The sequence below is a fragment of the Mauremys mutica genome, chromosome 24 (genome assembly GCF_020497125.1).
Source record: "Mauremys mutica isolate MM-2020 ecotype Southern chromosome 24, ASM2049712v1, whole genome shotgun sequence".
In the NCBI taxonomy this organism is placed as follows: Eukaryota; Metazoa; Chordata; order Testudines; family Geoemydidae; genus Mauremys; species Mauremys mutica.
The window spans coordinates 5,663,697-5,689,499 of NC_059095.1; the positions used below are offsets into that span (position 1 = coordinate 5,663,697).

General features: G+C 54.0%; 1 protein-coding gene across 4 annotated transcripts in view; it reads right to left on the bottom strand.

The window, feature by feature from the left end:
• Window positions 1–25,803, bottom strand: part of PALM (paralemmin) — a 65,830-nt gene that overhangs the window by 26,757 nt on the left and 13,270 nt on the right. For 2 of the 4 annotated variants that reach the window (XM_044998298.1, XM_044998297.1), the window contains exons 2-4: window positions 10,783–10,831; window positions 4,534–4,614; window positions 1,783–1,913 (exon numbers count right to left, since the gene is read on the bottom strand). In XM_044998298.1, the coding sequence (XP_044854233.1) occupies window positions 1,783–1,913; window positions 4,534–4,614; window positions 10,783–10,831 (261 nt within the window). Of the gene's footprint in view, window positions 1–1,782; window positions 1,914–4,533; window positions 4,615–10,782; window positions 10,832–22,725; window positions 23,027–25,803 lie in introns of those variants that run through there. The other 2 variants (XM_044998299.1, XM_044998300.1) reach the window with 2 other exon arrangements.

The following is a 25,803-nucleotide window of genomic DNA, read 5'->3' on the forward strand; positions in this document are numbered from 1 at the left end:
TTCCCCCACACCCCAGGTTCTCTACATTCAGCCCTGCTGATGCCCCTCCGTGATCCCAACCCATCACTGGCTGCTATTCCAAACCCTGGTTCATTTTGGTGGGGGGAGGAAGGGAGGTGCATCGTGGCAGTCATACCTCCACAAGGCCTCAGGGGAGGGGAAGTTGGATTGAGAGGCCTGGTCCACATAGCTGAATGGGTGTCCTGGGCTCTCAAACTGCAACTCCTCTGAGGCACTGGGGCAGCATTTCGCAATCGAGGTTCGATGCTCAACTGAAATTTCCTGCAGAAACTTTTTGCGCAAAATCCCATTTAATTGAATTCCCTGATTTCCAGCCAAAAACAGTTTAGATGGAATATTTCCCACCCGCCCCAGCTTCCAGCGCACCAGAGTCAAAAGGTCAAGGCTGCCGTACGGGTGGGGAGGGAGGCTTTAAAGTGACACAGGAGGAGGAGGGCTCTGGAAAAAAACCCTCAGGACTTTGACAGACCAAACCGAGCCCCTGGTGCCCTGCTCTGCAGCACAGCTATGGAGCTGTGGCTCTGCCCCGGATGCACAGACAGTGAAAGGGGCTTCGCTCGCCCCTGCTTGGGGGAGAGGATGGGAAAACTGCCCCTGTCAGCAGCTCCCGCACAGAGGGAACGTTCAGCTGTGTGTGTGTGTGTCAGACGCTCGTGTGGGGGAGGCGGTGCAGGGAACAGGGAGCGCAAGTCCGTTGTATTTCCAGGCAACACCCAGCCGGCTGGATACGCCTAAAGAAGTTGAGCTACATAATCCTTCAGCTCCCCGCACCCTCCCTATCCCCTGCCAAAGCCCCCACCGCTGTGCACAGCTCTCCCCCGACACCCGGCCCCGGAGCAGGAGCCACTCCAGGACTGGAGAAGCCAAAATGGCACGAGGTGTCTGTAGGGCTTCAGCACAAACTCACTGCTAGCAGGAGTATGAATCCTGCAGTTCTCTCTCAGGCAACATGCCCAGTGATTGCCACAGGGGCTTCGCTTGAGTAAGATCTGAGTCAAGAGCTCAGGATTTAGCCCCATTATAATAATATCATATTTACCACCTCTTATCAGCCCCACGTACAAACCTCACGGCGAGGTAGGGATGGACCCGTTCACTATTTCACAGACGGAGAAACAGGGAGATTAGATGACTTGCCCGAGGTCACCCAAATAAAATCAGTGGCAGGGCCAGGAATAGAGCACTGGTGCCTCCCCCCTCCCCCACTTTAACCACTAGATCACACTGCCTCCCCAAGTCAGGCCTAGCATTCAAGCATCCTGACTCGAAGGCGCCTGCTCACACCACGCTGCCTCAGACTCCAGACGAACGCTCCAGAATTGTGTGTTCTGTGCAGTCTGAATCTGGGTCCCTTTCCAGGCGGCTGTTTCTCCGAGCAGGAGCCAGCTAGTCCCCGTGCAAAGGGAGCTGGGTCTCCTGTGCGTGACAGGACCATCAGCCCTGAAGAACATGGCTTCTTCCAGCTGATCTGCATGGCCCTCGCACGTGGGGTTACAAGTGTTGGTGACCTCCCAGAGGCTGGCCAGGGAAGGGGCACGCAGGGAGACCTGGGCTGGGGTGAAGTGGGTGGGGAAGTGAGTTGTTAGTGCAAAGCCAACTAGCACCTTCATTTGCCTCCAAGCTCTCGGTGTAGCTGTTGGTATCCTGCTACTTGCTTCTGAGGACCAGCTCCCACCTACCCTGTGCCCACTAATGGCCTCCCGCTCCCCTCACCTCCGGGGGGGGGGGGTGCCCTCCCTCCGTATACTCCTTCGCCATTACCTCTGGATGGTTTCTTCCAGCTCCTTGGTCTTCACTTTGTCTTCCTGCATCTGCTTCTTCATGGCCTCGTCTTCCTCGGAGGCGGACGACGGGGCTCCTTCCAGCAGCCACCTCTCCCTCAGAGCCTTGGACTAGGTAGGGTTGGGAGAGGAACACGGAGAGACTGGTTACTTTCCTCCCTCTGCCCTAGGGAGCACCTGGGGTCCATTGCTGCACCACCAACATAGCAGGGAGGAGGCTGAGTATTGGGGTCTCTCCTAATGGGCCTCCTGGAGCAGTATCATGACACCTCCTACCGCTACCTGCAATGGGAGGAGCCGCTGGGTGTGGGTGGAGTGTACCCAGGAACACACATTAGCAAGAGGATAGTAGCCCTGCAGAAAATGAGCCAGCAAGGACATCACTCTGCATCATGGGGCTGAATCTATCTGTACTGCTGCCCATCATCCTAGCATGTGAGTGTGAATCCTCAGGTGCCCTCATCAAGCTTGAGGCCAGAAGGGACCATTAGAACAGCTAGTCTGACCTTCTGTATACTGCAGGCCAGAGAATTTCACCCAGTCACTCCTGTATCAAGCCCAATCATGTTGGCTAAAACCACTTCCAAGAAAGCATCTAATCTTGATCTGAAGACATCCAGAGAGGGTGACTTCACCACTTCCCTCTCACTCGGGTCAAACTCTCCATTAACGCCTTCCCTCCCACCTAGGAAAACCACTAGAGCAGGCTAACACTTTTTCATCCAAAAGTACTTTCCCAGTGATGAAGGAATTGCTCCTTTAGCTCGAGCAGTAGCAGCACAGGTTTTGGGTACTCGTGGTTGTAGGTTCAAGCCCCACCAATGACCATGGTGTCTATCTACAGCTATGCTATGCTGGTGTGGTTTCAAACCTCGTACAGTCTGGTGTTCATCAGAAAAGCGTAGGGCCCTTCCCAACGCATGTCAGAGGGGCTTGAGCACAGCCTAGCAGTCTCAGGGCAGGTGAGGAGCGAGGAATGTTCTCTGTGCTGGGAAAAGGCTGCTTTCCCTTCTCCAGAGACGCACGCAGAGCCAGGCCCTGTCCAAGCCAGGGTGTTCAGATCAGCCCTTTGGGGAACCCAAAGCCCAGTGGGTTAGTCTGCAGGTGATCGCAGCTGTTTCTGGCCAGCGGGATGTCCCGTGCCAGGACAGGTGAGTCATTGGGGTCAGTCCCCAGACTTTGCCACCTGGCTCAAGCAAGCAGGGAGATGGCTGGTCTCCAAGCTGCTCGTTCCACTACGGAAACCCTTCAGAGGAAGCCCTTCAAAGCGGCACATCTGCATCCTGGAGCTTTTCCTGTTACTCGGCCCCCCCCCCGAATCTGTAAAGCTGCAGCAACGCAGCTTCTCATGGTCTCTTCCCAGACATGGCAATATTAGCTGCTCACCTTCTAGTCCAGCGGTTCTCGAACTTCAGCAACCTGGGGGTCCCCATTTTGATTTAAAATTTTCAGGGACTCCCCCAAGCTCCCCCACTCAGCCCTTGCCCCTCCCACTTCCCTGAGGCCAGGCCCCCACTCCCTCCATCCCCCGCTCTCCCCCTCACTCACTTTCACCAGGCTGGGGCAGGGGGTTGGGGTGCAGGAAGGGTTGTGGGCTCTGAGCTGGGAATTTGGGTGCGGCGTGTGTGTGGGGGAAGGAGTTTGGGTGCTGGAGGGGGATCAGGGCTGGAGCAGGAGGACAGGGTGCAGGAGGGGGTGTGGGCTCTGAGAGGGAGTTTGGGTGCAAGCTCTGCGCTGGGGCAGGGGGTTGGAAGAGATGAAGGGGGTGGCGCTTACCTTGGGCAGCTCCTGAAAGCAACTGGCACATCCCTCTTCTGAGCCCCTGCCTAGGAGCCGCTGCCAGGTCTCAGTGTGCTGCCCCTGCCCTCAGGCACCGCCCCTGCAGCTCCCATTGGCCACAGTTCCCAGCCAATGGGAGCTGCAGAGTTGGCCCTTGGGCTGAGGGCAGCACAGAGACCCCCTGTCCCCGCCCCGGGCCGCAGGGACATGCTGGCTGCTTCCAGGAGTGACGCGGACCCAGGGTCCCTGCTCCTCCCGCTCCCTCCCAGTGCCTCCTTCACGCCAGGGAACTGTTCCCCATCGTGAAGGAGGCGCTGGAAGGGAGGGGGAGGAGTTGATCAGCGGGGCCCGGGGACCCCCTGGAGTACCCTCGGGGACCCCCAGGGATCTGCGGATCCCAGTTTGAGAAACGCTGCTCGAGTCCTGGGAGGTGACCGTGCAAGGAAACACTGAACTGAATAGCGGGGTGCAGAGGGGAAGGTGGATAAAAGCACATTTTAAGGGTCGCACAGTTTTGGGGGAAATGGTTCCCCCACCCCACTAACCACGTGAAAAGTGTCACCTCTGTGCTCTACCGAGCACCTCAGAGTCTTTATTCACCCCCCCAACAGCCTGTAAGGAAGGGCAGTAGCATCACCCCACTTCACAGATAGCACTGGAGGCCTAGAGAAGCTCCGGGCCAGATTTTAAAACATATTTCGGTGCCTAACCCCCAAAATGAGGAGTTAGGCACCTAAATACCTTGACAAATCTGGTGCTAAGTGATTTGCCCAAGGCTGGACAGGGAGTCTGTGACAGAGCTGGGAACGGACCCCACGTCTCGTGAGCCCCAGGCGACCCCCTGAACCCTCTCTCAGCGTCACTGGGCTGAGGTTCTGGGCATGCTTTGCGGTTGGCTCGGGTCCCGCTCAGGTTCAGCCCTGCGGCATTGGGCCCAGATCCCCGCTGCTACCTTTAGGTGCTGTAACTGGCGCCTGTCGTCTTCCAGCTGCCGCCTTTTATTTTCGATCTCGATCTGACGTTTCCTCTTCTCCTGAGAGTAGAAGGAAAAGACGAAGAAGGGAGGGAAAGAAAAGGATGAATTCACGACAATCGTGTTAGTTAGGCCAGACGTGCCAGGATTTAAGCTTTCAGAAGGTGGGGCGTCCCACTGACTTCAGGGGGGCTGGCTCACCCGTTTAAAGCCAGGCGTGCGCTTAAACACGGGCCCTCGGTCAGGTCTCCAGCCATTTCCCCCGTGGGTCAGTGATTCAGTCAGTCCCTCCGGGAATCTGCAAAGCCGCTGAGCCCCAGCGCTCATGGGGAGTTGCGGGTGGGACAGTTTCTATTACTTAGTGGGCAGGTGTCAGGCCGGGTCCTTAGCAGGTGTAGATGGGGCTGTACCAATCTATGCCTGTGGGAGCGAGGCTCATCTACACCAGCTGGGGATCTGGCCAGAAGTTTGCAGAGGCAATTTTAAGTGGACTGACCTTTCTCACTGACTCAGAAAATTGCTCCCCCCCTAAGTTAGTCAACTCAACAGCTGAGATTTCTCCAGTCTCAGCCCTTGCTGCTGCTCCATCACTGTGGTATGCAGGAGCTGTGGATGGGGCAGGCCAGAGAGGCTGCCCCCTCCACGTTCTTCTGCTTTTCTCTCTCTCCTCTTTAGGATTTGTTCCTTCCATTTCTCCCCGCCCGTCGCATAATTTTTCCTCATTTTTCTCTTACCCGGAAATTTGTCGGGTATTCTACACAAAACCCGACAAATACACACACGATGCAAAACAGCGGCACATACATTCCACACCTACACAAACAACGCTTCACGGCTACACAGGCCTGGACAGCTATGCAAACAAGCGACACGCAGCTACACAAACCGAGCACAGCAGCTACATTCCCAACGCTCACCACCGCCACAATGCACACGACCAAGCAACGCTCGACAACGGCCCCATCCATGACGACACAAGCAATGCTCACCGGCTACCTAGCCAATGCACAACTACGCAAAGAACGCACAGCAGCTACACAAACCATGCACAACAGCTACACCAGGCACTGCACAACCAACGCACAGCGGCTACATTTACAAGAAACCGCTGCCCCACCAATGCCCGGCAGCTACACAACCAGTGCCCCACAGCTGCACAATGTGTGAGCGCGGCACACGGAACGCATCCTAAATCCCATTGTTGATGCCTGGAGAAAGGGGAATGGCTGCCTGACTCGACGGCCTGGATTTCCAAGCCCCACGGTCTGGGATTGGCGTTTGTGCCTAGATCGATTCGCTGTACTTAGCCTGTGAGCGACAGCGACTGAGCTGGAGAGCCTGGACAGAGGAGAGCGAGCTGGGCAGAAGCCAGGTACATTCGAACGGCTGATATCAAGGCAGCTATTGTGTCTACTCCATGCACTCGGAGCAAACATGCTGCTTTCCCTGGCTCGAGGTTTTTCCTTTCAGATTAAGGAAGATAAGGAAAGAACAAATATCGAGGCCCTGGCCCTCCACCTGTGATTGGAATTCCCCATTCCCCTTCAGATCACCCGCGCATCTGCCATGTGTTCAGTCTCGCTCCTGCTGCAACAGGCCCAGCGGCATCGCTAGCCCTGTGGATCCACAGTTAGTGGCCAGCTGCTGGCAGCTCGTATAAAGTAGAGCAGCCCTGACACTCCCATCACGGGTGCTCAACAGCTCTGAAAAATCAGTTCCCTGCTGTCCCAGTTTGGGCCCTAGTGGGGGAAAAAGGGAAGGTCTGGACAGGGACTCAGGAGCGCTCGGGTCTAGTCTTGGCTCTGCCACAGACTTCCCCTGCCCTTAGACAAGTCACTTCACTGCTTTGTGCCTCAGTTTCCCCATCTGTAAAATGGGGATAATAATCCTTTGTCTATTCAGATTGTGAGCTCTTTGGGGAGGGAACTGTCTCACACTAGGTGCATGTACAGCACCTGGCACAACGGGGCCTTGGTCTCAGCGAGGCTCTCTATAAATTGCTGTCGTAGTATTTGCTGTTCAGCCACTTGGAGTTCCAGCTGGAAGGACCAAGCATGGGTGGACGAATGTGCTGCAGCCCCGGGTTTCATCGGGCATCTGCAATGCATTTGCGCTATGTAACGGGTTTTCATGAAATATATTTGCCCTTCACTTACCCCCGTGTTCTCCCAGGAGAATTTTAAATTTAATTACACTGGCTGAAGCACGTGTATTTCAGACTAAATGGGAGCCTGTGCTGCTCAGACAATGACGGCTCTTGTTTGCAATTGATGTCCCCTTCAAATTAGGGCAGGCAACATTCATACACATGCTCAGAATTCTTGTTTTCCCAGGGCCAAAGTGAACTTGGACCTCATGTATTATTACTATGAATTGTTTCTATTGCAATAAAGCCAAGAAGCCCAGCTGAGATCAGGGCCCCATCGTGCCTGGCGCTGCACAGAGACATGATGAGAGACAGTCCCTGTCCCAAAGAGCTTATAAATGAAACAGAGACAGACAAAGGGTGGGAGGGGAAACTGAGGCACAGGCAGGGGATGTGACTCATCCAGCATCACACAGCAGGTGAGTGGCAGAATGGACAATAGATCCCAGGGCTCCTGACTCCCAATCTGGTGCCCTATCCACTAGATCATGCTGCATTTCTATCATGCCTTCTCCAAGCCCGTTATTAACAGAAATGAGTCAAGCCCCCTAAACAGCGCAGTGAGACAGGGAAATCTCATTTATAGGCCCAGAAGGGGGAAGGGACTTGGCCAAGCATACACAGTGAGGCAGCGGCAGAGCTGAAAATGGAGTCCTGACTCGCAATTCCCTGCTCTAACCACTAGACATTACTCTCCCCATAGCTGGAAAAAGAACCCAGTCACCTCGACTCTAAGTTCTGGGTCTTTAAGAACATAAGAATGGCCATAATGGGTCAGACCAAAGGTCCATCTAGCCCAGTGTCCTGTCTGCCAACAGTGGCCAATGCCAGGTGCCCCAGAGGGAATGAACAGAGCAGATGATTATCAAGTGATCCATCCCCTGTCGCTCAATCCCAGCTTCTGGCAAACAGAGGCTAGGGACACCATCCCTGCCCATCCTGGCTAATAGCCATTGATGGACCTGTCCATCTCCATGAACTTATCTAGTTCTTTTTTGAACTCTGTCATAGACTTGGTCTTCACGCATCCTCTGGCAAGGAGTTCCACAGGTTGACTGTGTGGTGTTTGAAGAAATACTTCCTTTAGTTTGTTTTAAGCCTGCTGCCTATTAATTTCATTGGGTGACCCCTAGTTCTTGTGTTATGAGAAGGCGTAAATAACACTTCCTTATTTCCTTTCTCCACACCCGCCAGGATTTTATAGACCATCATATCCCCCCTTAGTCGTTTCTTTTCCAAAAGTCCCAGTCTTATTAATCTCTCCTCACACGGAAGCTGTTCCATACCCCAAATCATTTTCGTTGCCCTTTTCTGTACCTTTTCCAATGCCAATGGATCTTTTTTGAGATGGGGCGACCACATCTGCACACAGTATTCAAGAGGTGGGTGTACCATGGATTTATACAGAGGCAACATGATATTTTCTGTCTTATCTATCCCTTTAAGGATTCCCAAGTCTTTAACCCCAAGTGTGCGCTTCTGGCTAGAGTGCTGCTCTAACCCCATCAACACTGGGAGACAGAGGGCTGGAGAAGCCAGAATGATCTCCCACAAGGGTGATCAGCTCCCCATCTGTGGGCTGGGAGTAAAGTAACTTGCTCGAGGTCACGCAGCAGATCAGTGAGAGGGTCTGGAATAGAAAACAGATCTCCTGGCTGCTAGTCTAGTGCCTCTGTCCGCTAGTCCTCACTGCCTCATAGGCTGGGTCTTGCTTTTTCCTCCTGGAAACAAGACGGGAACTGGATTTCCCCAGCCCTCGGAGAAGATCCGAGCCACCTCCAGCCCTTGCACCATTGTTGGGATCGGTCCCGATTATTTCATCTGCGTCGGCTCAGCCACATCCCGGGAAGCGTCACACGTTTTCTTCCCCGGCCCAAAACAATCTGCCCCTTGTGCGGCAGCGATCGGCCCGATCGCAAGCAGGGACTGGAAAGCTGGCAGCGAGGCTGCCACACAAAGGTGCGGGCAGGGAGCCAGCATGCGGCCATAGGGAGAGGACCACACTTGGCTCTGTCTCAAAGGAGGACCAGGCAGAGCTTGCACGGCCCAGCAGTTACACGCCTCCGGGCTGGCTCTCCACATCTGCATCCTCATTCACCCGGAGCCGGGGAGCTCCCGTTACAAGCGACTTTATGTCTGTGGGCCTGATCCTTTGGGAGTGGAGGGTGCTTGGCGTCTTGCAGGGGGTGCTCAGCTCCTTGCTGGATGACTCTTCCTGTTCTCCTGACAATAATGCCCCTTTCTGCTCCCCTACACAGCCCTTTTCTCTCTGGGCTTTAGAAGTCAGGCCCCCACCAGTAAGCCACAGCATTGACCGGATACCTCTGCACACTTGCGAAAGCCCCATAGAAACGGACTCCACCATCCGCCAGATCTCCAGGCCGCTGGGAAGGAGCCAGCCAGCCAGCAGCGACCGCAGCTCAAGCCCCATCAGCTCTCATCGGCCAACAGGCAGGGGAATCTCGCCTCACCCACAGCCCGGCTGGCACCAGATGCCTGCACCCTGGAAATCAGCTGTTTGGAGTCAGACCCACTCAGCTGGCATGTTTCTGGGTCCTAGACAGCCACCGGTGAGTGAGTCAGCCCTTGCCAAAACCTCCAGCCACTGAGTGGGCACCGGGGTCTTGTCTGCAAGCAAGAAATCGCCCTCCTGTGGGGCCTGATCCAAACCCCAGAAGCTAAGGGCCTCAATACCTTTGAGGATCTGGCTCTGAGCGTCTTTCCATTGTCCAGGCTGGGGAAGCAGTAATAGCAATCAGTCAGACATTCGTTTGCCTTTCACCCCAGCCTCTCGGAGGCCGTTCGTTAATTCATCCATTAGGCCTCCCCCCTGCCCAGACAAGTAGCTATTGCTTGGGGATACCAAGGCCTGGCGATTTCCCCACACTCATGCGGGAAGCAGCGGCAGAACCTAGGAAAGAGCCCAGAAATCCTCACTCCCATTCCTCTGCTCCAAAAACCATCGTTCCAGAGCCGGTAACTGTGACACCCGCTCCTGGCGGTTTGTATTATTTTTCTTTGCGTAAATCATCCACCATTTCCCTGTAGTCTCGCTTTTTGGAAGGGTGCGGGAGGAACAGATTGTCAGGATTAACCTTCTGAGTCTCCTTGTCTTCTCTCTGCCCAGGCTCCCCTGGGGTCTACACCTCCCCTTCCCTCCCGGGTACTGGTCTCTGGGATGGCTGTGCTTGGCTATCAAAGAGCAATGCCAGTGGGAAGAAATGGGAAAATAACTAGACCCATGAGGAGGGGCAGCGATTGGAAAGACTGGCAGCCTGCTGCTCCGTTCCCTTGTTCCTGCATGTAAGGCAGAGACAGTGAGGAGGAAGAGGGGGATGAAGCCGACCTTTGCACTGCCCGTATTCTGAGCCAGTTCATGGCTTCCTAGGAGAGCAGCCTCGGGGTTACTCTAACGTACGCGCCGCTTCCCATGGCCTCCGACGGGCCTTGTGAAACTGAGAACAGCTAATGTTCTGGCCACCCTGCCCTGTCCCAACAACATGACACCTCCTTACACATACAGCCAGCTCTGCACTGAGCGGGGAGGTCCCCTGCAGGTGGGGGGGGGGTTGGTAATAATCTCAGGGGGCTGTTTCCACCCACTTTAAGGTCCCTTTGTGCTGCCAGAGGGGCTTTAGCACAATTGGGAATCAGGAGCCAGGCTGCTGCCCTGAGCGCTGAGTGAGCCTACAGTGTTGTATAAACTATATGCAAGACCCAGCCCCCACGTGCAGCCACCTCTGCCACACCGCCCAGGGTTCACCCGCTTGGTATATCTGGTCCCCCTGGGCAGTGACTTAGATCAGAACCATCAGACCGTTGCCCTGGGGTCACAGAAAGCTCCTCAGCCTGAAGAAAGGGACCCCACTGGCATTACACAGCTGCTGCACGAATATGTTCTGTGTATCCCTCATTCCAGCCTGCATCCCAGGTCTGGGCCTTGGCACATTGACGTTACCACCACATGGTCTGGAGCGGGGCCCAGTCACGTTGCCACGAAATGCTACCTGCAGCCAGACCCGCGGCTCGAGGCTTCATTGCACGCTAACGAAGACGGAAGGCGATGGGACGGGACCACTTACCGCTATGGCCTGCAGCCTCTCTTGCTGAACGGCGCCAGCCTCCGCGATCCTGCAACGAGAGCAAACGAACGCAGGGAGCGTCAGCGCGCAGGACAAGGGACGAGCCGGGGAAGGGGAGACTCTCCCATGCTGTGGGTGCGGGTCCGTGAATAGAATCATCGTGTCCGGTTCGCTGCCGGCCACAGCACACAGACAATGGCTGAACTTTCCCCTTCCTTTGCAGCCCTCCCTCGGCCCTTTGTGTATCCGGTCTGTGCACTTGCTGCGACAGCAGAGCACTTCTTGGCCGGGCAGCCTGTGCATGGGGGGGGTCTCCCAGTGCCGCCACCGGATCCCCTGCAGCCTTTTGGATTTCGCTGTCACTGCCGGCTCAGTGTCCCTGAGATGGACTTGAACCAGACAAATGGAGTTTTGTGGATGAGCCAACTCCCTGCCTGCTCCAGAGTACTGCATAATAAATAATATGAGATATACCTACCCCTCAGAGCTGGAAGGGATCCCGAAAGGTCATTGAGTCCAGCCCCCTGCCCTCACTACCAGGACTAGCTACTGATTTTTGACCCAGCCCCCTAAGTCACCTCCTCCAGGATTGACCTCACAACCGTGGGCTTGGCAGGCCAATGCTTAAACCACTGAGCTATCATGCTAGGGCCGAATTGTGTCGCTCAAGTTAAAGGAGGGGAAAGAGGCCTAATGCTTCAGGCAGTAGCAGGGAACTTGGGAATCGAACCCCTGTCTCCCTGCTCTGCCCCGGGCTTCCTGCATCCCTCAGTCTCTCTTGGCCCCCGTCCCCTGTTGGTGCAATGGGGACCGAGCACTGTCCCCTTCCGGGGTGTTGTGAGAATACATTGAGTAAGATTGTGAGGCATTCAGCACAATGGTAATATGGGGGAGGCTGCATATGGGGAGGCTGTAATATGGGGAGATCGTTTCCATTCGCTTCCTGGAGCTAGACGTGCCAAGACACTTGGAAAGCTGCCCCCCCCGGACGCTTCCTAGCACCCTGGAGGTTGGTGGTCGCTCAAACAGCCTCTGGCTAGACGTGATCCAGCCAAACCTAAACTCCAGACCTATAGAGCTTTCCCCGAGGGGAGGAGGGGGGTGTCAGTTTGGAATAAAGAAGAGACCCTCAGGTGCATAAGGACACAGTCCCAGAGCTCAGATCGCGACTCTCCCTGGACAATCCATCCCTTCTGCTGCCCTCTCTGCTGATGAGAGCGTATCTACCGCAGCCCTGAGCCACCGTGCTAAGGGATTCTCTCACCGAGTGCTGGGATCAGGCCTGTCGCTGTCTCCGAACAAGGGCAATGAAGGGCAGGCAAAGAGGACACCCAGGCAGGCGGCTGCGGCCTGCGTTTGCCGCAGCTCCAGAACAAGCGAGGCTGCGGGCCGAGAGACCCCCTGGTTGCCTTGGGCTCGAGGTCATCCCGGCCAAAACACCTGCTGTGTCTCGAGCACACACAGCCCAAGGTTTCAGGTCAGAACCAAATCCGAACACTCCCTGCAGAAAGGCTGCTTTTGTGGCTAAGGCACTGGAGTGGGAGGCAGGAGATCTTGGTTTCATTGCCTGCCCTGCCATGGGACCCCCCCCTCAGCTCCAGCCGGGGGAAAACCCTCTCGTCTGTTCAGCTTGCAAGCACCATAGGGCCCAGAGCTCAGCTGGGATCTCTAAGCGCCACTGTCAGACACACAGCAACGGGATCTGGCACGGTGGAACGAGCCTCTTTGTGGTTTGAGGTCGCCCATCCGAGGAGCAAGCCCAACCCTGCTTAGCTGTGCGCTAGGACAGTGTCACCACCTGGGAGCAGTGCGGCTGCAGGCGCAGTGTGGGGCACGGCAGAAATCTGTGTCAAACAGCTTGAAATGGCGGCTCTGACCCACTGAAAGCCCCCCCCCGTCGCCTCGCTGTGACTGATCTGCATAATGCTCAGGGCCCTGCTCATAAGCACTCCAGTAACACACCGCTTAGCCGGCTTCCCTGGGCTTCCTCTGCTGCCAATGTCAGACACGCAGCGAGGGGCGTTGCGCCTGCAGGAAGCCAGCTGGCCCCCACCCCTCCAATACGAGGTGTGTCCCTGTTGGTCTATTTATAGCCCCCGGCGAATGCTGCCAGGTTCAGGAGAAGGTGACGACACACAGACCCCAACATGTTCTGTTGCAGCTTCTCCCATCGGTTGGTCATTGACAGTAACATAAAGTTACCCCACCTGCACAGGTTCATTGCTCCCGTCAAAGCTGGGACAGCAGCTGGCAGACTTTTCTGGTTGGGATTTTTATTTTTTTGGCCAAATAAATAAATGCAGATTTAGGTCAAGAAACTCTGAGTTTGCTGAATTGTGGTGGTTAGGGGAAGGGGAGGGAAACCCTAAAAATAAAGAAATAGACTTTTAAAAAAAATCTGAACATTGAGTTTTAAAAATGACAAAGTGACTGTTTAGAAATTCACTTCAATTCTTTTTTTTTTTTTAAAAAAAAAGCTCAAACGTGAAATGTTTTGTTTCCCCTTTTTTTTTTAAACTTCTGTTTGCCAAAAAAAAAAAAAAAAAACCAACTTTTCATCTGAGTTGGACCCAAATGAGCGTGTGTGTTTTTGGTCCGGCCAGTGACCCGAAAAGCGAGTTCTTTGCCCAGCTCCTTTGGGGAGCTGATGTTTGCTTGGCCATGGTAAAAGGTGCAGAGAAGAGACAGGACTCGGCTCTAGGGAATATAAAGGGGATTCTTTACTGAGGCTGCTGGACACGGATAGACCCTGGGTTCTCTCGGGTTACGTCTACACTGCATCTGGCAGTGAGATCTCCTAGGCCGGCTCCCTCACGCACTGAAAATAGCTGTGTGGATGTTGCTGTTCACAGGCTCAAGCCTAACCTCAAAGCAACGTTTTACACAGCTTTTTTTAGCCCGCTCCCACAAGTCCCAGTCTGTGGACCGGGACTGGGTGCAGCTGCAGTGTAGACACACCCTCTGGCTCGCTAGTTCCAGCCTGTACTGCCTCTTGTCACCACACGGGGTCACACTCAGTCCTGGAGTGAAGCAGTCATGGGTGGGGCTGCAGATTGCATTTAGGGGCTGGGGGAGGCGGGTGCCTGAAGCAGGAGGCCAGGACTCCGTGCCCACAGGAGCGGCTGCTGCTGCATCTTTAACACTGGTGGAGCCAGCTGATGTGGCCAAAGCCCCGATGGTGGTTTCTGAAGCGCCGCTGAGTCAGGAAACAGCCCCCTGGCCTGGGGGGGTTTCGCCAAAGGCCTAGGACCATTAGCATTACTGGCAGGGGAGGCAGACTTGTGGCTGAGCGACACAGAGCCACACAATACACAGGGCTGGGAGTTTTCATAGAGTTTGTGGGTGGGGTGGGGGAGTTCCCCAAATCCCAGACCTCAACACCTTTCCACTTTGTCTGACTGTGCCGCCCCACTGAGCTCCGGACCGTGCTGTGCTGGGTGCTGCATGGGTGCCGAGGAAGAGAGTCTCTCCTCGACAAGCTCACTCTTGAAACAGAAGAGACCAGGGGTTCTCAAACTGGGGGTTGTGACCCCTCAGGGGGTTGTGAGGTTATCACCTGGGGGGGTTCATGAGCTGTCAGCCTCCATCCCTAACCCAGCATTTATAATATAAGATTAAACCTTTTTTTATATATTTAATTCTAAGAGGGGTCTGCACCCAGAGGCTTGCTGTGTGAAAGGGGTCACCGCTACAAAAGTTTGAGAACCACCGGAAAAGATGGACCAAGGAAGGATTTTTTCTCCTCCCTTGTACAGATGGGGCAAACCAGAGTGATGAAGTGACTTGCTCAGGGTCAAACAGGGAGTCAGTGGCAGAGTGGAGAACTGAACCCACATCTTCCAAGGGCTGCAGCTGCCCACCCACCCTCCTGCCTCACTTGCACTGCTGCAGCTGCAGGGTCCTGTCAGCCCAGGGCCATGGCAGGAGGGATGTTCTGGCCCAGAACCAGAACTTGTGGCTGTGGGGAACATCGGTGCTCACCCCGCTGGAGGCGATAAAGGAAGCAGCAGGGAAAGGGACCCCTGGTTCTCGTGCAGCACGCCCTCCCCACCCCCAGAGCTAGATCACAGGACCTGCTTTGAAATCACGGCCTTGCATATTTATTGGCTGGTGGATGCCCCAGGGCCCAGCAAGTTCCAGATCAGGCAGAGGGAGGGAGACCACGTGCGTGTGTCGGGGGGGGGGAAGCTTTTGTAGTCTTAATTTATGCCACTGGTGAAGGGCAAATACATTAATGTGTGTCCCAGGAGCGCCTGCCCTGGACGCGAGCCCCGGTGCCAGGCCGGCTGAAGGACGGGGGAATCATGTGACATCCACCCACCGTTCACCTTCCAGGAGCAGCTGCCTGGCTCCCACCCTGCTAGGGCTGGGAGAGGCTGGCCGGCTTTTAAGGTTTAATCAAAATGGGCCATGAACGGTTATTCCCCATGGACCACAGGGGAAGGAGAACTGCCAGCGAACGCATAACAGGCTGGCGCTGCAGATAGCGCCAGCCTGCAGGAGGCGCTAGCGTTGCTGCTGGCGTCCCAGAAGGGAGGAGGAGACCAGTGGCCTCTAAGGTCTGGGGGTTAAGACTTACTGCAGCTGGGCTTCAAAATCCCTTGGGAGAAGTGGTGGGGGAGGGGGAGATTTCCTGGCTGCTTGGATAACATCCACCCCTTCTGCCCACTGCTGCCACCACACCCCAGCCTGTTAGGTTACTGGGGCTCTTTCCCTCATAGCCAGCCTCCTCACCTCTGAGCTAGGGCTCCGGACGGCTCACTCCATCCCCTACAGAGCGGATCCCGCCAGCTAAGAGGTGAAGGCAGCCTCTGCAGCCATTGTCTATGCTACACCGATTCGTACCAAAACCTCCCCGATTAGGTGCTCAAGGGCAGAGAGGAAGAATGGGGCAGTGGTTACAGCCCTGTGGCAGGAGCCTAGAGAAGTGGGTTCATTTCTCAGCCCTGCTCTTGCTACCTTTGGAGAAGTGGCCCCGTGCCTCAGTTTCCCTTCTATAAAATGGGGGTAATAAGCCTTCCTTTGTGGTGAGCTTTTTGGGGCAGGTACATCCGCTGTGCCCATGCAGGATGGAACCACCAGGTGCTGCTGTAATGCCAATAAGTAATAAAACGACCCGGCAGTGGAGTGTAGTTATGTGTTTAATAGGCCTGGGGTGGAATTGCTCCCAGGGGAGAGGGTGGGGAATACAATGGGCATTTATTCTCGTATCCCCATTATGAGATACAGAAGGAAAACCCATTACTGTGAAGTGAGCTACAGAAAACAGTGACCCACACCCTACCTCACACTAATGTGTTTCCAGGGGAATAGAATCGTGCAGCCAGCCGGCTCCCTCCTGCAGAGTTCAGCTGACAAAAGCAGCCCGGTTTCTAGAAGGAGCTACTGATTCCAGGTGTCTAGTCTGTGACACCTTGGCCTGCAGCCCCAGTTAGGCTACACACACCAGCAAGCACGGCTGGAGGATATTGCAATCAACCGCAAGTCAGTGGGCTCAGTACAGGAGTAACTGGATGAAGTTCTCTGGCCTGCTCCTCAAAGTGCAAAGCGTCACAGAGTCACATCACGATGAACAGACACTAGTGACCACCAATCTTCCGCCACATTTTCCAGCCTTCTCACAGCCCTGAGAAGGGCACCTTCCTGCATCCCGGCCACATCCCTGAACCACGCTCGCTGTGGGTGCCTCCTACCCCGGCACCACTCCCTGCAAACAAAAACAAAAAAACCAACTTGCTTTGGCAATATTCCTCCACTCATCTGACTCCTGCAAACTCAAGTTTGCTTCATCTGATCTTCTTAACAGTGTCAGGGATCAGACCAGATGATCCTAACAGTCCCTTCCAGCCTTAAATTCGATGAATCTATTCATCAAGCCAGTGTGATTGAGTTATGTCCTGGTTCAAAGCTTTAATGTTGACAGGACAGAACCATCACCCCAGAATAGCGTTCAAACCAGAGGTGGTTGAAAACTGTCCCTTGATACTTGTTTAGGCAACTAAACTAACATTTTCATTGCATACGACATTTGCCTGGTTTTTAATGAAAGCTTGGAAAGAAAAAGATATTGAGCTTTTCCAGCACTGAAAATGCAAAATTGTTTGGCTTTGGGTAACGTTTGTCAGAAAACCTGAACATTTTTTAGTTGAAAACACTAAACAGAAAAGATCTGTGCCAAGATTGCAAGCTTTTTCCCCCCCCTACATTTGAAATTTTTCCATGAAAAATAGTTATTTTTCAACCAGCTCCAGTGAAAACCCTGGACAGGTCAAGGCCTTACCACAGCAACCTCCCATCAACGTGCCCTTTTACCACACTGCAACCTGATCCCCGACTCAGTCGTAGTTTTATACAGGGCTCTTTTTGCTGTGCTTTGGCATAGGGTGACTGGGATCAAATCCCTTGTATCGTTAGTTTGCTTTGCTGCGCAAACTGCAGGCCAGGGGGGCTGAGAGCCACTGAACTAAACTGTAAACCCCGTATATGATGGAAACCACTTCAAGCCAGGGGGTGCAGGAGCACCCCTAGTTCTGGCACCTATGCTGCAAGCCCTCTGCTTGTGTGTTAAATCTCTTTCCCCTCCCTGCTGTCTGGTCCAGTTAAAAACTTTCAGCTCTTCGGGACACGGACTGCTACCATGGCGTCTTTGTACAGCACCTTGCACAACAGGGCCCTGATCTTGGTTGATCCCAACATGCTACTATCATAATCCAGATGAATAAGGGGGGCTCACATTACAGGTGCTGTCTGAAAGGATTCCAACTCCTGGTGTCATTATAAACTAACTTGATGTCTTCAGCACACTGGGATCATATTAGCTGCACAATCACTTCTCCTCCCTTGTCAGTTACAAATCTAGCCAGCTCCCCTAGGACCCTGTCTTTCCAGCAGTGGCTCCCCATAGAACCTCCAGCCCAGCTGCTAACCCCCTTATCTGGACCTTAGAGGGAAAAATATATAATAACCCTCTCCCCTCCAATAGTGGGCTTTTGGCAACGGCGTGATCTGGTTCTAGGACTGAGAAATCCCTTCTGGATGGATCACGGCCTCCGCTGGCCAGGCCTGCATGGCCCTTAACGTCCCCCCAAAAGCCGGCGATCCACTCTGGGCTGCCTCAGCTCTGTGTATGAAGCAGCCAGGTCTTGGGAGTGTAAAGATTTCCCTGTTCGTTCTTTAGTGCAAGTAAAACGCCTCTCTCTCTTCCACTACATTGGCATCAAACGTTAAACAGCCTGCGATGCAATGACTTGGCTACATCTGAGACCCCACTACCAAGCCTCGTGCATTTGCGGGTTGATCCCCTCCAACTTCTGCAAGGCAGCATCTGCCCGTGAGGGTCTTTCTACAGCTAATTGTATCACCAGTTTCCAGATCCCAGCTCAGCCGAGCTTGCACAGGGAGACGCTCATTTCATGCTATTCGTATTTACGAGGCACGTCTTGGCATCAAACGCGATACAGTCGCGGAGTCTCTGCCAAGGTCTTCCTGGGGCCTGGCTTGCCGCTGGGTAGTCGAGTGAGAAGTCTCACGTGGGTGTGTTGATAATGGGTGGGTGATTGTGGTCTGACCCATTATACAGACAGGCCCAAGCTACTGGATCAGAACTTCCCCACGGCGGGCAAAGGAAGAGAGAGTCAATTTGGCTCAGTCCGATCTCTGCAGCGCGACTGCTGCAGGGCAGCGAAGCAGACGGCAGAAGATGTGCTGGACGAGCCCACAGGCAGACGACTGGAGGGGGGAGGCCTGTGTTGCCCACACACCTCCTGGATGTGGGGTTCTGTCCCATGTAGGGGCACCGAGACCACTTAGCGAGAGAGATTCAGGAGTCTGCTCTACAGCCTTAGCTAAGAGCCTTGTGGCTTTTAGCTCATGCAGCAGAGGCTCATGCCCTGAGGTCCCCGGTTCGATCCCGACAACCGGGGTCGGTCGGCATTACACTTGCCACCCTCGTGGAAGCAGCAGTTTACTGAATGGTGACGTGTACAAGAGAAGGATCCTCCCCTACTTCTGTTGATGATCCACACCCAGGGTCGGCTCCAGGCACCGGCGAAGGAAGCAGGTGCCTGGGGCGACCAATAGAAAGGGGAGGCATGTCTGGGTCTCCGGCGGCAATTCGGCTGCGGGGCCTTCACTCCCCTTCTTTGGCGGCAGCTCAATCGGGTTTTCCTTCCCCTTCTTCGCAGCTTGGGGTGGCAAAAAAGCTGGAGCCGGCCCTGACCACATACCCCGGGAGAATCCCCATCCAGAAGCGCTTACGATCACTGTTACAAGGCCAGGGGCCGGAGGAATGGCACAGAGAGGGGTCAAGTGAGGCGAGCTGGGTGGATCCATTAATTAAGCCCTTTGCAGCTGAAAAGCCCTGTCCCAGTGCTAGGGATTTAGCTGGGACTATTGTTCGAGGCCTCTCAGCAGATGCCGGGAAGCTCCATCCCGTTTCTGGCAACCTAGATGCTGCTGTTACTTTGGGCACAATGACTGAAAATATCAGCTTCCTCTCCGCCCAGCCAAGGGCCCCGATCCCGGACGCCTCGGCGCGCTCTCACATCCCAATGGGGAGCACCTCAAAGGAGGAGCCCAATTCTGTGCTGAGCACCCTCAGCTCCCACTAGGCATTACCCAGAGATGATGGAACTGGGGGGACGGGGGTAGCATCTCCACTCCCCCGCTTACACTCACACATGCCGAGATGGGACAGCGGGGAGAGTGGGACCCAGCGGGGCTGCATCCAGGATCGAGCAGGAAGCAGGATCCGGAGAGGCTGGAATGGGCCGGGAAGGAAGTAGGAACACCTGGGACCCTCCTTCCCAGCCTGGAGCTGGCTACTCGTCCCATCCCAGCATCTCAGTTCCTTCCTTCCCTCCCCTCCTTCTTTCCCCCTGCTTCACAAGGCGCTTTCACCCCCACCTCCAGCCACATGCCCATCACCATAGCCTCCAGGCCCAGCCCATACAACTTGGATCTGATCCCATCGCTTTGAGAAGGGAACTTCCAGGGGTCCACAACTAACTACCAGGGGGGCTACTGTGGTTATCCTCGCTGGCTCTTCCCCGGCTGCCACCCTCCCCACTTCCTTTCTGTTCTTTCAGCTGCTGGCTAGACAATGCAGGTTATGCTCTCAGCTGATGGGGTGGTGGGGGTTGGGAAACGGGAAGAAGTCTCATTAAAGAATGTGTGTGTGTGTGTGTGTGTGTGTTTTGCCAATACATTTTTTTTTTTAACCACACGCATACACACACATCCCCGTGGGAGGAAAAGAACGACAAATGTGCTGTAGGAGGAGGGAAGGGCGAGGACGGGAGAGAGAGAGAGAGGGGATATCTCGGGAATGGAGGGACGTGCCTGCGCGTATGTTTGTCTGTGTGTGGGGGTGGGTGTACTGGGGATGCGTGTGCAGTGGGGGAAGCTTTGCAATGAAGTCACCAGACTCAGCAAACAGGGAAAAAGGAGCTATTCAAAAAACCCCACCCATTAATCTCTCCCTGCTTACAACTCTCCTTCCTCGCCCCTGCTCTGGGATGCTTAAAGGGTGTGAAATCAACGCAAAAAAAAATAAAAATAAAGGTTTAATTTTTGCATCGTTTAATTGTGTGCGACTTGAAGGAATGCTGGGATTGTGTTGGGGAAGCGTGTGTACACCCCCCCACACACCCCTCTAGCCCGCCTATCCTGTTCCGCTTGCTTGGCAATCCGCCTTCTGTTCCAAGGCTGCTACATGAGTAACTTCAAAATTCAATCATTTTAAATACAAACAAACAAAAAAAACCCCCACACCCCAGCTCTGAGGCCCGGCCAGTCCCCTTCCCTTTCCCCATTGTTCCTTGCTGAACTCTGGCTAGCTGAGATCATGGGAGGGGAGTGGTGTCCAAGTCTCGGGGCTTACTGAGCCAAGGCCAGTGTTTGTGTAAAGGAGCAGAAGATACAGAACATAAACAACAGGGGTGGAGAACAGCTGATCCCTCCCCCCACCCCCCTTGGGGACTTTCTGGATTGCATCCCCCTCCCCCGTCTTCTACGCAACTTCCAATACAGCTCACGATGTCTGAGCATACATAAATCCTGATGCAACCTTACAAATGCTTCCTTTTGATAGGAGCTGTTGTCTGGCACAGAGCAGGGAGAAAGGTCAGTGCAGCAATCTCAGCCAGTAATTGCAACAGCCCAGGGAAGAAAATTTCCTGCAATCCAAGGCAAAGAAATCCCAGTATTGTCACCCCCACCCTGCAAAAATCATGTGGGTTTTTTTAATTTTTTTTTTTTTAAACAGTAAAATGTTGGGTTCTTTGTATTTGCCTTCTGGTTTCTGAGCTATTAGGGTGTGTCTACACTGCATGCTAAGCCTGGCCGATGACCCATGTTTGAACCCAACCCCCTCTTCTGCCCACACACAAGTCAGTCTGACATGGGTCAGCCAGCACTCAGGAGCTGGGTCCTAGCACCCTGCTCTGGAGGTAGGTCAGAGCCCACGTCCCACTGCAACTTGGCTCCAAGCCCTGTCAGTCTGCAGTGTGGATGAGTCAGAAGGTCGGCGTAGTGCAGTGTGGACACGTTTAGCACAGACGTGAGACCCAGCACCAGTGTGAAGGCTTGAGCATAGGCTTGGAAATAGCAAGTCAGCCAGCCCGGGTCCCACAGACCCAGGCAGTATAGACACACTTACTGATACACATTTTTCTCCACCACCACTAGGGAGATTCCCACCCCCCCCACAATCACAAGACTCCAGGAGCTGGGGCTTTAAGAAAAAAAACACCCAATATTGCAAGACTTGAGAATTGACACCTCTGAAATCAAGAATTAGAGGCTGGTAAAGCTCACGGGTTTTACTATATTACTTTTCTACTGGGCTTTCCATCCTGGGATTGCCGCCCACTTTATACAGGTGGAGCAGTACTGTTACACTTCGCCGCGCCTCTCTCCCCAGCCTGCTAGACTAGACTGCTTCACCCACGCGCCCCTTCGAGTTTTGTTCCCTGGCTCCCCATCACAATCCACTTAGCCAGCACTTTCCCCCTTCTTCACATTGATCTCTGCCACAGCGTCAGCAAAGAAACCTTGTAGCTACTAGCAGCTGGGCAGGTGATGAGCCAAAACCAACGCCCAGCAATGTAAAAATCAGTCTTGGCAGATTGTAACTGACGCAGGACAAGACACGATGAGTCAGTTGCACGTAGCACTAGGTGGGTTTACCGTTCTGTTACGGATTTATTCACAAATCATATGAGGTGGGTCCACTTACGGCACAGCTGATTATTATGGTGTGTATTGCGGTCACACCTAAGAGCCCAAGTCATGGCCCAGGACCCCACTGTGCTAGGTGCTGTACGACAGAACAAAAAGTTACTTCCCCAAAGAGGGTACACACTAAGGGAAAAACCACCACACAAGCAGGAAAAACCATAAAACCAAACATTTTTCAGGGTCTTTTTTCTGCAGAAAGAAGCCAAAACACACACCCACCCACCCATTATTTTTTCCTCTTGTGCAGGTCACCTTTAAGCTCAGATCCTCTGTCCCTTCCCATGTGGCAGCCTGGGGGACAAATGTGATCCTGCCAAGTCTCTCCAGTTGAGAGGGAGTCTCCCTAATTCAAGATTCAAGTTAAAGCCACTTATAAAGTATCCATCCACCCCAGAGGGAAGATGTGGCCACATGGGATTCAAACAGGACACTGGGAAATCTCTCTCCACGCTTTATTTTGGAAGCCTCCCTCCTGCACTAGGAGTCTGAGTGACAGCACCACCTGTCTGTCAGGAGAACAGGTCGTAGGTGGTCAGGCCCCATGGTCACAGCAGAAGTCAGGCCTAGTGGTCAGAGCCCAAACACCAGATCCCAGGATAAAGGCAGAGTCAGAGCCCACCTTTAGAACTAACATCAGAGTCCAAAAGCCAGAGCCCAGGGTCAAGACAAAGTCAGAACCAGGGCCAAGGGTCAGAACTGGATTACCTGGAGTCAGGAGCAGGGCTGGGACCCAGCAGGAATGAGGGCAGGGTCTAAGCTGGAGCAGGCTTGGAGTAAGGTGAGTACAGGGCAGGCAAAGAACCCACAGACATATGCACTGAGCCTCCACAGCTGCTGGGCTTAAGAGCCAGCCAGGGGATCTCCTTAGCCAGTCCGGTGGTTCTGCTGTGGCCCAGCTGTGCTCATTGGCTGCCTGACAGCTGGGCAGGGACAGCTGCAGGCCATCATGCCTTGTTTCCTTGTGCTGCCCTGTCCGTATCCACCTGTAATCTCTTGCCTTAGATTGTCAGCTCCTTGGATCCAGAACTTTGTTTCAAACCCTTTACAGCAAGGGAGGCACTCGCCAAGGTCAGATCACGGCAGGGCGCTTGGGCCATGCCCACAGTCCACCCCATACATGGAGGTCTGGGAGCAAGGCCACTGCAGAGCCCTTACATCAGCCCAATACCAGCTGGGGAGACCCCCTGCGTGGGGCAGGGATTCTTGGGGGGCCATTTCCACCCACTTTCAGGGGGTTTTATGGGCTCAGAGCAGCATAAGGGCTCCTTGAGAATCACACCTGTTCAGCACAAAGAGCTCGCTATGTATATTGTCAATCCTTGGGCAATTCTGCAAGTGCCCACCCCACGTCTCTGGGGGGCGGGAATGGAGGGCAGAGTCCACTGCTGCTTTCTGGGTGAGATGCATAACCAAGGGCCCACCTGCTTCTCATCATTAAAGAGCCCACGGCACTTTCAGAAGTCTTGGGCAATTGGGTCATTTCTTTCTACCTACCCCTCCCCCGGCACTACACCCCACCCACAACCAAACAGCTCCCCAGGATACAGTATTCTTGTGCCTTTCCTGTCCTGAATTTGGCAGTGGCACCATTACACACCTGCCGTGCTCCACCCCAGAGGCAGCAACATTTTAGTGGTATGTGAAGTGGGGAAACTGTAAAATGATGGGCATCTTTCAAGCTGAAAGGCACTTTCTGCATCAGTGTTTCTCAACCAGGGGTACACGTGCCCCTGGGGGTACGCAGAGATCTTCCAGGGGGTGCAGCAACTCATCTAGACAGGTGCCTAGGCTACTAGTGAAGTCAGGACAAACTAAAATTGCACCCAGACAATGCCTTGGTTATACTGCTCTGTGTATTATACACTGAAATGTACATACAATATTTATATCCCAGCTGATGGATTTGATAATGATATGGTAGAAATGAGAACGTCAGCCATGGTTCAGTACTAGCGGGCTGAGACACTTTTGTACTGTTACGGCTGATTTTGTCAGCACGTCGTTTTTAAATGAGGTGAAACTTGGGGTACGCAAGGCAGACCGGACTCCTGAAAGAGTACGGTCGTCTGGAAAGGTTGAGAGCCCCTGCTCTAGATCCGATTCCAGGAATGTCACTCTGTGTGCCAGCAGAAGCCTAGAATGTCTGTTGAGTCAGTGTGAGGTTATGAAAACACGCATGGTTGAGAGCTTTTGGTTAGAATCCCACTGGGTCCAATCATCACTGGGATTTGCCATCTGTTCCCATCCAGTAATTAAGTTCTCAGCCATTTCAGCTTTTTTATACACATGACTTTAATCATCAGGTCCAGGCAATATAAAATGGAACAAGCTACTGGGTATGTGCACGTACCCCGTTCTCAACCTTTTTCTATCTGAGCCTCCCTCCCCCAACATGCTATAAAAACTCCACAGCCCACCTGTGCCACAATAACTGTTTTCTGCATACCAAAGCCAGGGCCGGCATTAGGGGGTAGCAAGCAGGGCAATTGCCTGGGGCCTCCCGCAAAGCTAAGTTGCTCAAGCTTCCACTTCAGCCCCAGGTGGCAGGGCTCAGGACCCCAGGCTTCAGTCCCATGCGGTGGGGCTTCCGCTTTCTGCCTTGGGTCCCAGAAAATCTAATACCGGCCATGCTTGGCGGCCCCTCTAAAACCTGCTTGCAGCTGCCCAAGGGGCCCCAGACTCCTGGTTGAGAATTACTGCTCTAGGAGATGTAATCAGAACTGCTTAGCTGTGTGTCATAGGTCCTGTACTGCTAACACCTCAGGGAGATTCCCCTTTCGTTCAGCCGAGTAGGAACCTGCAACATGGGAGCAGGCAGACCTGGGTTCTCTCCCATGCAGGATAGTGACAGTTGCGAAGCCCTAGGGACCAAGAACCCCTTTGTGCTGTTTTATGTTGCTAGGAACTTTGTTAATTAAAGTTAATGGGAATCTGGGAGCTTTTCTACTGCTCAGGAAAGGTGCTAATGAACCCCCTGGGTGAATGTGTATTACAGGGCACCTCTGTGCCAGCACCAGTGAGGATTTCAGCTCAAGCTGTAACAGCTCATGCTATTAGCTCTGAAGGTTCCCAGTTCAGTCCCCTGCTGGTCTGTCAAGATGGCAGCTGTCAACCCCCAACTTCACAGTTGCTGGGTTTTTAATTTGGATCCAAACGTATTCAGTCAAAATAGAATCCACCGCTATTAGAAACCTTGCCAAGATATTCCCTTCCCTTCCGCTCGCTGGAGCGACTGGATCGGATCTGTGGCTGGCAGAGATGAATGGAGGGTTGGCACCTCTACGTTCGCTGGCAACCGCAGCCTGCACTTAGGATCCTCTAAATTCTCATCATACAGCAAGCGTGGCCGGGTGTCGTGGGAGGCTGGGAAGCGAGTACCACGGCGCGTGAAGGAAAACGGGGAGAAGGATCCCAGACACTCCCCCCCCCATAGACCAAAGCTGCCATGTTTGACAGTAGAGCAAGCCAACACCCTTCCCAACCGAACCACCCTCCTGACGGGACGACCCCTCTGTCTCCATCTCAGCCCTATCTCGTGGGCTGGGCATCCAGCCCTAGGCAAATCCATCAACATCTTTCCTATGGGTGTAGCCTACCCCATGTGGCCATGGCATGGAGGAGGAGGACCTGAAGCTGAAGGGCTGGGAGAAGCAATTAGCCAAGGAGGGAGGCTGCCCTCTGTCCTCCAGCCAGCTGCTGGCTGGCTAAGTTAATTACGGTTTTATTATAAGAGAGGCGGGTTACTGGAAGTGCTGTGTCAGGGCACGGGTGGTGCCTGGCCTC